At 46.1% G+C, this 12,421-nt stretch overlaps 1 protein-coding gene across 1 annotated transcript in view; it reads right to left on the bottom strand.

The window, feature by feature from the left end:
- The window catches only part of LOC311247270 (histone-lysine N-methyltransferase SMYD3-like), a gene marked incomplete at its 5' end in the record, with an annotated part of 66,638 nt that extends 55,015 nt beyond the window's left edge, over positions 1–11,623 (bottom strand). The window contains 1 exon segment of the mRNA XM_084337630.1: positions 11,556–11,623. Coding sequence (XP_084193756.1) covers positions 11,556–11,623 — 68 coding nt within the window.
- Positions 11,624–12,421: the final 798 nt, after the last annotated feature.

Here is a 12,421-nt window from a genome sequence, read left to right as displayed (position 1 = left end):
CCAGGCTCATGCATGTGCTATAAGTATAAAGTATAAAGCTATAAATGCGTAGCCCCTATCAGTAAGCCCTTGTGTGTGTGTGTGTGTGTGTGTGTGTGTGTGTGCGTAGCCCCTATCAGTAAGCCCTTGTGTGTGTAGCCCCTATCAGTAAGCCCTTGTGTGTGTGTGTGTGTGTGTGCGTAGCCCCTATCAGTAAGCCCTTGTGTGTGTGTGTGTGTGTGCGTAGCCCCTATCAGTAAGCCCTTGTGTGTGTGTGTGTAGCCCCTATCAGTAAGCCCTTGTGTGTGTGTGTGTGTGTGCGTAGCCCCTATCAGTAAGCCCTTGTGTGTGTGTGTGTGTGCGTAGCCCCTATTAGTAAGCCCTTGTGTGTGTGTGTGTGTGCGTAGCCCCTATTAGTAAGCCCTTGTGTGTGTGTGTGCGTAGCCCCTATTAGTAAGCCCTTGTGTGTGTGTGTGTGTGTGTGTGTGTGTGTGTGTGTGTGTGTGTGTGTGTGTGCGTAGCCCCTATCAGTAAGCCCTTGTGTGTGTGTGTGTGTGTGTGTGTGTGTGTGCGTAGCCCCTATCAGTAAGCCCTTGTGTGTGTGTGCGTAGCCCCTATTAGTAAGCCCTTGTGTGTGTGTGTGTGTGTGTGTGTGTGTGTGTGTGTGTGGTGAACAAGATAGTGTGTGTGTGTTTGTGTGAACAAGATAGTGTGTGTGTGTGTGTGAACAAGATAATGTGTGTGTGCGTGTTTGTGTGTGTGAACAAGATAGTGTGTGTGTGTGCGTGTTTGTGTGTGTGTGAACAAGATAGTGTGTGCGCGTGTGTGTTTGTGTGTGTGTGTGAACAAGATAGTGTGTGTGTGTGTCACGCACATGCATGAACCTACAGCCAAGTGGAATAAAAAATCTAATTACTATTAGGGATGCACCGAAAATGCGGCCACCGAAAATTATCAGTCGAAAATGGTTAAAAAGGCTCTGGTTTTAGCACCGAAAATATATCACTGAATGTCAAAGAACAGGGATACGTAACGTTCGAAACCGAAAGTGTTGTTGTGATGACGTAATCAAAACGTGCAACGTGCAACGTGTAACGTGAGCAGCTTGGCAGCTCTTCCTGCGTTCTGCAGCCTGTGATAACTAACTCCTCTTGGGAGTCGCGCTGTTTCTATGTAAACTCCGCGACCGCGAGCAACGCATCCAATAAATGCGTCTTTAACATGCTTTATATCCTCGCCATTACTATATGCCCTTCGCGGTTTAAAACATTTTGAACTAACGTTAGCGTTAAGCTAGCTAACGCTTCCATTCCTCTTTGACTCGTCTCTCGTAAGCTACGTCATCCCCCGCTAAGAGTCATGGGAGATGTAGTAAATACAACAGTCCTGTGTGTGTCTTTATGCAGATCGTTATGCAGTTTTAAAGCACCTTGGCTTTGTTCTGAATGCACTTTGTTGTAGTTTATCCTACAGAGAAAAGAAAATGCACTTGACTTTAATGCACATTTTGTTGTATGCAAAGAGAAAATGTTTAAATTGTACAATCTTTCAGCAGTCAGTCTGGAATTAGTGTATGCATTCAAAAGTGCTGAATTAATGTTTTATGGGCCATAATAGTGATTATTAATATTATTTAAGTTAAGTTTAGCCATAATCATGTCTTTTGCCATTTTCGGCCTTTCGGCATTCGGTTTTCGGCCAACTGTTTCCTATTTTCGGTATCGGTTTCGGCCAAGAATTTCCCATTCGGTGCATCCCTAATTACTATGCAAGTGTGTCAGCTTGCTAACCCTCATCCCTGCCGCAGACCCTCATCACACACACACACGCGCACACACACACACACACACACACACACACACACACACACACACACACACACACACACACACACACACACACACACACACACACACACACACACACACACACACACACACACACACACACACACACACACACACACACACACACACACACACACACCCCTCCCCGGTCGCGTCTATGCGAATACCAGCGAATCTGATTGGCCACTGACGTTTCTGGTCATGTGACATGTGCGCCCAATCGCGTGACGAGCTGTGTCTTTGCCCATTTCCGCGTCGAACAGCCTGCAAACTACCTGGCGTTCTATCGCCATGCTCTAAGACAAACTCTAACCTTAACCAACTTCGAAAGAGTGCCTAAGCTTAACCGTCGAAAGAACTTGCCGTCACACGATTGGTGCACATGTCACATGACCAGAAACGTCAGTGGCCAATCAGATTAGCAAAACGCACAACTGCGTTGGTATTAGAATATAGGCTCCCCGGTCACCCCTGTCCTGTAAGGTATTGGCTTGTGTTGCTACACGGACATGTTTGTATGTTGCACGGTACTTCCTGACTTACCTGCTAGTAAACAAACAGTCAACGTGATCACACGCTCTCCGTCTCTCATTATATGTGAACTAAAAAGTACAAGGTTTACACAACAGCCCCCACCCCCTTGTTATTGTATTTGTACCTGAACTACCTGCTGTCAGCTGTTATCTCTCTCTGTGAGCTTGATTAGCTAGCATTAGCTAGCGTTAGCTCCGCGGCTAATCTTAGGTCACCCTGAATTAAATCATTGACTAGGTTCTAAAACATTGGAGTAGTTTTCACTGCACATAGAAACAGCGGGAGCATTTCGGGAGCATATGATCAAAACCCAGGCAATTTCGAGCCCTCATAAGGAATCAAATAGTCTGCCATGGCTACATGCATGGCACTAACGTTATGCGCAACTGTAGGAAAAACCTGGCAGCGATAAGAGGAATCGATAGTCACGGAGGCATGCGATTCCAGGAATCGGACAATTAGGAACCAACGGGAACCGGTTTTCGATACCCATCCCCCCTGGAGACCCTCATCCCCTCATGTTAACCCTTTCACTGCACCAATACACAGAAGGTTAACCCTTTCACTGCGACAATACACAGAAGGTTAACCCTTTCACGGCCACACTACAGAAGGTTAACCCTTTACTATCACACTACCGAGGGTTAACCTCCTGTAGTGTGGTAGTGAAAGGGTATAAATGTGAACCAAAGATGGACGGCAGCATCAGATAGAAGGATGGTTCCTGGTCTGTGCAGCGCTACTCGTTCAGGCTCCATAACGAGGTCCGCAAAGGCTTAACCCTTTCACTGCCACACGACAGCCGGTTAACCCTTTCACTGTGACAATACAGAAGGTTAGCCTAATTAGCGGAGCTAATGATGCTAATGATGGAGCATCGCCGTCGGTTGTGTGATAGTAAAGGGTTAACCTTCTGTCGCGTGGCAGTGAAAGGGTTAAGCAAAGTAATGCTTCCTGTGCGTTCAAGACAACCGCCCCGCCGCGAGGGAGAGAGGTGGAAACCAAGAAGAAGAAGAAACCTCTTCAGGTCAAGATGCTCCTACGTTACTGCAGCAGCGTCCGCATTGTTTCAAGAAGCTCACTCAAGACCCTCGATGAGGCCCCGTCGTTTTGGTCACAATAACATTATTTTGTCTGCGCTCAATCAGGTCCACATGAGCAAAACATATCATTAGTATTATTGTTGTTGTTCATAATTGCCTAGTTATAACAGCTGGTCAAGACACTGGGCCTCATCCACGAAGCGATATAAGAAGAGTGTAACTGAGGGGTTACAAAACCCTGACTGTATTAAAGATTGTGATAGATTAAACCACTGCTAGTTATGTACTTAGTATTACTGGCCAGACAGTACATCTAAATATGGCAGACACTCATAATAACACGGCACTGACAAAGAAATATCATTTGAGGGTATTTATTATTATGCAGTAAATGTTACAGATATGAGAATTAGGGTCGCGCTTGTATGGCGAAGAATAGGCATAAAGTCAGTCAGTAGCATAAGTCAATGGGAATAGAATAATTCCTACGATGGGGTACTAGGCTAACGCCGCCTGGCGTAGAATGGCAATTATAGAGGGCAACGCTGGTACCGCTGGAGACAATGGGGTTCCTCCCAGAGTTGTAAGCTCTGGAGGAGAGAGGAATGTTCGGATACTCAGTCTGATCAATTGAAGAAGAAGGGGATTCACGTACAGAAGCCAGTCCTTGTAATCCAAAGCTCAGCATCAAAAGCAATAACTGTAATCCAATTGCCCAATAGCAATGATGATAGCCAGCTAGCCTCGGTCCATGAGGCCAGCCCGAATGTAGATCCTCACGGTGTTTAAATCCAAACGACAGTGGAGATTAACGATGCTCTTCTCCAGGTAGTACGTTCCACAATCAATATAATCCAACCAATACTGGTTCTGCAATCGCCGCCGTCGGTTCTCCTGTGCACATGTCCAGTAGGTTCTCCGACTAGGCCCTCCTCGTGTGCTGGTACCAATGTATTTAGTCCACGCGCACTGGCTAAGGTCCACTAGCTAAACGAACGAACTGCTGGGTAATGCTGCACACGAACGAACTGCTGTTGGCACGATACACAATAATTAACGACTCTTTACTTCACATTAAGCTAAGTCGAACTTGACGTTACTGCATTAAATCTGACACTTTTACTATTCACTTCGCACATGGTTCTCAACGCTCTGTTAGACGCACTGCTTCTCACTTCACTGTTTTACCGAACTTGTCACACTGCTGCTATTCGCACCTGCGCCGATATATATACTTAAGTGGCTTTCTAGTGCCAAACCTAACCACTTGCCCGGAATCAATGCGCTGCCAAGGGCATGTCCTGACTTGCCCAGACTCGCCCTTGAACCTGTCTGAGTGCGAGACTGCCTGGTGCCACCGTCAGGGGGCATTATTCATAAGGAAAGCGAATATTACTAGGATTTACACGCAGGCTTAAAGGGATATAACGTGTATATATAAATAATATACAAGGTATATAAAACAATAAATGTAGATTCTCAGCTTTAATCTGGCCCTTCACAACAAACAGATTTCCTCTTATTTTGTTCTTAACTAGCATTTCTTCTTATTTTGTTCTTACCTGGGATTCAGCAATGTTTTCTTATTTTTGCTTTTCTCTTAGGCAAGACCAAATTCTAAGAGTGGTCGAGAGCACCAAATACGACTTTAAAACCCCGGAACTTATTGCGTGCGTTCTGCTTCTGAAATGGATTATATATTGCTGTTGGAACAGTTAGATGCTCTGGCTGCATCTATTTGCAGCCAGATGAGTGGCTGCTCAGCCGTTTCAGAGCCAAGAGTGATCCTTTTAGATGTATGCAATACTCTGGAGCCTCGACTCAGACACAACACACGCCGGTCACATCCTGGGCCTCCACAGCTACAAGTTCTGAGCGCACTCTGGGTTTTAGCCACAGGGACCTTTCAGAGAGAGATAGGTGACAGGTCAGGTATTTCCAAAACTACTTTAAGCTGCACGCTTCCGAGAGTGCCGAAAGCTATAACATACGCATCAAATTATCAAATTATCAAATTATAGATAATAAATCAATTATCAAAAAGTTTGGTTTCTTACATATCTCGATGTGATTTATCAAGAAATATCTACAGCAAGAATTCTGGGTCTCAATGAATCCAAAATGTCAATGTGGTTAGAAGTGGTGGAGAGAATAAAAGCTAGCTTATAATGGTAGTGTCTGGTTAGGAGTGAGGGATAATGGAGGTACTATCCAAGGAGGGGTCCGGGAGGGGGGGGGGGGTTCGAGCTGGAGCATATGTGTGTAGGGTTTTAGATAATAGGTATTAGGGGTATGTCCTGTACACGACTCCTTTAAACTGCAGAACAGCACAGAGGGAACACATCATGGAGCTGGTGGAGACGGGTGGCTGATTGGTAAGGAATATAATAAGGAATATAATAATTGGAAAACATATCCAATATTGACCCTTTCTAGAAACTAATACAAATATAATTGCCCTCAGGTGACCGGGGTTATGCCCTCGCCCCATGGCTCATGAACCCACTTGGACACCCCGAGACGAGACCGGAGCGCTTGTATAACTACGTACATGCGCGCACTCGTTCCGTTGTAGAACGCTGAAGGGCAGATGGAGGAAATGCCACAAGACGCACCAAATGCAGATGAAGACGGTGCCGTAATATAAGTATATGAGGAACTTAAAACAAGCTCTTAAGCCCTAGCCCTATTTTCTTAAAATCCGCCTAAAAATACATGCCTAAGTAAATGGAAGATTCATGCTCCACTTCTACAAGGTCCATTTGGTATCTAGGGACATCTATGGATCTCAGGGAATGTATAACCAGTGTCAGAAATATTGTCTCTATTACTAGGCTTGAGTAAATTGTAATGAACCAAAGGAGAATATCAATTATATATTTTATCTTTCCTCTTTGATGGTAAATAACACCATGCTAAAAATTACCAGACATGAAAAACTGCCACTGATCTCGTTCAGCACCTTCTTGAGATCACATGTACAAAATATCTAAGCAAATGAATAAAGGGAAGATGATTAAACAGAAGGTTTTGTAGATACAGTACTGAATTCTGCCATCCGGACACATGCAATTTGAAATATTATTATAGATTATAGAATATCAGGCCTATAAATGACCTTATTATAGCCAAGGGCCAAAACTCCTCTTTCCAATGGCAGAGTTCAATCTGGATTTAGTATCACCAGGCGTGCAGCAAGAACCGTGAATGAAATCAACTGTAAATACAGTAACTTTTTTATTATGGAGATTCCTCCGCCATTTTGAATCGGATTGCAATGCCGTTTTTTTATAGACGTTCACAGAAAGGTAGATAAACTAACTTTTTATTGATCTTTTTCCCCCTCCATTTTCCTCCGATTTTCTCCCCATCCCAATGTTAGTCGTATGCCAATTCCCAGTCCCTTCCTGGTCGCTGTGCACTTACCCCCCACAGTCAGATCATCTGGGAGAGTGGAGGCTACCACGTGCTTCCTCCGACACACGTCCAGCCAATCAACCGCTTCTTTTCACCTGGCAGCGCGGATCCTCCCTGAGAGGGCGTAGTGTGTGGAAGGATCACACTATCCCACTCAGGTCCTATCCGCGCTTAGCAGGCGCCCCGACCGAACTGTAGGAGTCGCTGTTTACAACGACCCGGACCCACCCCGCCAGCTTCTCCCACCCTCTAATACTGCCAATTGTATTAGTGTGAACGGCCAGCTAAGCTGGTGACAACGAATCTAGCTCACAGCTCCGGGGTTGGTGACGAACGCAATCTCCGCTACGCCACCTAACCGCCCTTTAACTAACTGCATTCTAATTTATGCCAATAACGTTCAGTTTTGTGGTAGATAATCTCGAAAAAGAAGAATTTCAAAATGAATCCACAAGTCACTTGATTGACAGGAGCTGGCTTGAGCTGGGTAGTGTCATTCTTCTAAATTCCAACGCACTTCGAAAGCAATGGGTCTCCTCTTCTCATATGACTACAAACAAAATGGCGGTGCGTATTAAAAATGGCGGATATTCGCTAGTTTATGAATTAATTTCCAAAACGAATATTTCACTAATAACACTATAACCTATTTGTAACTGAGGGGTACAATTCCCTGACTGTATTGATAAGTATGGTATCATTAAACCACTACCGCTTTATGTACTTTAATTACTGGCCATACAGTACATGATATATAAATATAATGAACACTTCCCACAATGAACCGGTTCCAATCAAAGTTGTCTTTAAGTATTTATTGCAGCAAAAGGTACATAATACTTCTCGATTATACTTTGAGTGCACTTGTAAGGCAAAGGAATGTGCGTAGGCAAATCAACAATGAATGTCCATTCTCTGGTTACGCAGGAGGTAATTATACAACCTGAATCTTAGGGAATTATATCTATGGTACACTAGTAATATAGCGGGAGATACTGGAAGGGTCCCCCTGGTTGTAAGCCAGCAGGGGTAGAAGATCTGTCGGTAGTAGAGAGTCTGGTCAACGATGACTAAGGAGACTCCAGGTACAGGAGCCGGTGCAATAGCCTCTTGATCCACAGACGAATACAGCTGTTCTCCGTAGACTGTAGCTCCACAGTGAAGAAAGCTAGCCGGCCTCAGGCTCTCTGAGGCGCCGACTCGACTTGGCTCCTCTCGGGGTAAATCCAACACGTGCAGGCGTCGGTGATTCTCCGCTCCATAAATCACAGGACCAAAGCAAATATATTCCAGCCGCAAAGGGCTATGTAGTCGTCGGGTAGATTAATCCAGTGTACATGTCCACACGGTTCTCGTCTAGGTCTCCTCGGGTGAAAGCGCCATGACAGCAGCCCAGCCTGGATAAGAACTCTAGCTAATACGAGGAAGCGTTGGGGATGCTGGTCACTGTAGAACTTTAGCCGCACGATACACTATACACAAATAGACTATTATTGACTTAATAGAAATATGTCGCACTTGACGGTATAGCGCCAAACTCTGACAATTCAGTTATTAATTCGCACGCGGTCTCAATGCTCTATTCTGGGGCCAAACAGGCCATACTTCACCGCACGTTGTATCGTGGGTGAGGCTTCAACTTATTGGGTAACATACTTCTGTATTCACCTGCGCCGTATTTATACGCACGGTGAACAAACTAGTGCCAATCTCATTTCTGTCGCGTATCCCTGGGCAAGGCCAGGCATGTCCAGACATGTCTTGACGGTGACTTTGAACCTGACTCCGGAGGCCGGTCCCTGGCGCCGGTGGACCGCTGTCCAATAGGAGAATGAAATATTATGGTCTGGGCTAAAGGGATATTCCGTGTATATGTACAAGGAATATACAAGGGATATCAAACGATATACAAATACTATGCAATATATATCAATGAATAAATATATATATTCGGTTTAATCTGATCCTTTGTAACACTATTGGTAAACAAACGTATTGCTGAAAATATACACTATGACTGCTGTTTTGACAGGGTCAGGTAGAGGCTGTAGAGATGAATTTATGGCTTGGGTCCGGTACCAGATACGTCGGGCTTAAGAGGTTAAAGGCAGCTCTGTGTTACTGAAACTGAATATCGGTCCCAAATATCGGCTATCGGCCTCCTTGATAACTGATAAAAAAACATATAGGTGGAGCCCTAGTATGGTACAATTAATATATATAATATTTTCTTTTCTTTATTTAGCTAATTATCCAGATTTGTTTTTAATCACTGAGCCCTAACATAAAGGGAGAGATGAGAGAGAGATGCAGAGAGGGGAGAGGAAGAGAGAGAGATGAGAGAGCGGAGGTAGAGAGAGATAGAGAAAGAAAGAGAGAGAGAGGAGAGAGAAAGAGGGAGGGGAGAGGTAGAGAGAGCGATGAGAGAGGGGAGGTAGAGAGAGATAGAGAAAGAAAGAGAGAGGAGAGAGAAAGAGGGAGAGGTATAGAGAGATGGAGAGAGGTTGAGAGAGAAGGGAGAGATATAGAGAGGGGAGAGGTAGAGAGAAAGAAAGAGAGTGAGAAAGAGAGAGGGATGAGGGAGAGAGACACGCACGCACGCGCACACACACACCTGAGCCAGGCTAAAGCCACTGTGACCATCTGACACACAAATCCCAGCCAGATATACTGCCTGGCTTACCTTGTGTGTGTGTGTGTTATGTGGTGTGTGGTGTGTGGTGTGTGTGTGTGCGCGCGTGTGCGTGTGCGTGCGTGCGTGTGTGTGTGCGTGGTGTGTGCGTGGTGTGTGGTGTGTGTGTGTGTGTGTGTGTGTGTGTGTGTGTGTGGTGTGTGTGTGTGTCAGTGAGCAGACTAACAGGAGGAGCAGTGACAGGTCAAATCCTGCTCTATTCACGCAGGTCTCAGTGCAGGATTAGAGTGAATGCCGCTGCCAGACAGAAACCACACCCATATTACTGGGACAGAAACCTCTCTCTCGCTCGCTCTCTGCCTTTCTGTCATCCCCCTCTCTATCGCTCTCTCGCTCTCTCTCTGCCTTTCTGTCATCCCCCTCTCTATCGGTCTCTCTCTCTGCCTTTCCGTCATCCCCCTCTCTATCGCTCTCTCTGCCTTTCTGTCATCCCCCTCTCTATCGGTCTCTCTCTCTCTGCCTTTCTGTCATCCCCCTCTCTATCGCTCTTTCGCTCTCTCTCTCTGCCTTTCTGTCATCCCCCTCTCTATTGCTCTCTCGCTCCCTCTCTGCCTTTCTGTCATCCCCCTCTCTATCGCTCTCTCGCTCACTCTCTGCCTTTCTGTCATCCCCCTCTCTATCGGTCTCTCTCTCTGCCTTTCTGTCATCCCCCTCTTTATCGGTCTCTCTGCCTTTCTGTCATCCCCCTCTCTATCGGTCTATCTCTCTCTGCCTTTCTGTCATCCCCCTCTCTATCGGTCTCTCTCTCACTCTCTCTCTGCCTTTCTGTCATCCCCCTCTCTATCGCCCTCTCTCTCTCTCTGCCTTTCTGTCATCCCCCTCTCTATCGGTTTCTCTCTCTCTCTCTCTCTGCCTTTCTGTCATCCCCCTCTGTATCGGTCTCTCTCTCTCTCTGCCTTTCTGTCATCCCCCTCTCTATCGCTCTCTCGCTCTCTCTCTGCCTTTCTGTCATCCCCCTCTCTATCGCCCTCTCTCTCTCTCTGCCTTTCTGTCATCCCCCTCTCTATCGGTCTCTCTCTCTCTCTGCCTTTCTGTCATCCCCCTCTCTATCGCCCTCTCTGCCTTTCTGTCATCCCCCTCTCTATCGGTCTCTCTCTCTCTCTCTGCCTTTCTGTCATCCCCCTCTCTATCGGTCTCTCTCTCTCTGCCTTTCTGTCATCCCCCTCTCTATCGCTCTCTATCGCTCTCTCTCTACCTTTCTGTCATCCCCCTCTCTATCTCTCTCTCTCTCTCTCTCTGCCTTTCTGTCATCCCCCTCTCTATCTCTCTCTCTCTCTCTCTCTGCCTTTCTGTCATCCCCCTCTCTATCGGTCTCTTTCTCTCTCTCTCTCTCTGCCTTTCTGTCATCCCCCTCTCTATCACTCTCTCTCTCTCTGCCTTTCTGTCATCCCCCTCTCTATCGGTCTCTCTCTCTCTCTCTCTGCCTTTCTGTCATCCCCCTCTCTATCGGTCTCTCTCTCTCTCTCTCTCTCTGCCTTTCTGTCATCACCCTCTCCATCTGTCTCTTTCTTTGTCTGCATCCTCTCCAATTATCAGGCAATATTCATAAGAAAGCCGACTCTCCCAACCCTCAAAGAGCTGTCAGTGGGAAGGAAGAGGAGAGGAAGAGGGGATGAGAGAGATAGAGAGAGAGAGAGAGAGAGAGAGAGAGAGAGAGAGAGAGAGAGAGAGAGAGAGAGTTTGTTATCTTGGATAAAGTCACAAGATGGAGAGAGAGTGTGATACCTTGGATAAAGTCACAAGATGGAGAGAGAGAGTTTGTTATCTTGGATAAAGTCACAAGATGGAGAGAGAGAGAGTTTGTTATCTTGGATAAAGTCACAAGATGGAGAGAGAGTTTGTTATCTTGGATAAAGTCACAAGATGGAGAGAGAGAGTTTGTTATCTTGGATAAAGTCACAAGATGGAGAGAGAGAGAGTTTGTTATCTTGGATAAAGTCACAAGATGGAGAGAGAGAGAGTTTGTTATCTTGGATAAAGTCACAAGATGGAGAGAGAGAGTTTGTTATCTTGGATAAAGTCACAAGATGGAGAGTTTGATACCTTGGATAAAGTCCCACTCCGATCTCTTGTAATTCTCCATCACTGATAGTGAAGCAATTGCACGTCACCTGGAGAGAAAGAGAGAGAAAGAGAGAGAGAGCGGGGGAGAGAGAGAGACATTTAGTAAGGTAGTCAGTGTACATAGTAAGGTAAGCTCAGATCACCTTCAAAGCCCTCCACAATCTAGCCCCCATCTACATCACTGACCTCCTCCAGGAGTACACCCCCTCCCGCACCCTCCACTCATCCTCTACTGGACTCCTCTCCATCCCCAGCACCATGGCTGCTCCCTCCTCTCATCCTCTACTGGACTCCTCTCCATCCCCAGCCTCAGCACCATGGGTGCTCCCTCCTCTCATCCTCTACTGGACTCCTCTCCATCCCCAGCCTCAGCACCATGGCTGCTCCCTCCACTCATCCTCTACTGGACTCCTCTCCATCCCCATCCTCAGCACCATGGGTGCTCCCTCCACTCATCCCCTACTGGACTCCTCTCCATCCCCAGCCTCAGCACCATGGGTGCTCGAGCTTTCAGCTGCTCGGCTCCCAGACTCTGGAACTCCCTTCCCCCACATGTCCGACTCCATGTCAACATGTAAATCCCAACTAAAAACCCATCTGTTTAAACTGCCATATTCACTGTAACCTGTACACCCTGCTGTTTGTTTTTTAACTTCACCGTTTTATACTTCCTGTTGTTTTGTTTTTTAACTTTGACTTGCCAAGACCACTATTTTTAACTTTGACTGTCTTGCTTTGTTTTTAGGCCCCCCAAATAAAATGTATTATTATTATTAGAAGAGAGGTGAGGAGAGGAGAGGAGAAGAGAGGAGAAAAGATGTGAGGAGAGGAGGAGGGAAGAGAGG

Source organism: Notolepis coatsorum (assembly GCF_963971535.1).
Source record: "Notolepis coatsorum genome assembly, chromosome: 20".
Lineage (NCBI taxonomy): Eukaryota > Metazoa > Chordata > Actinopteri > Aulopiformes > Paralepididae > Notolepis > Notolepis coatsorum.
This window is presented reverse-complemented; position numbering and strand designations above follow the sequence as displayed.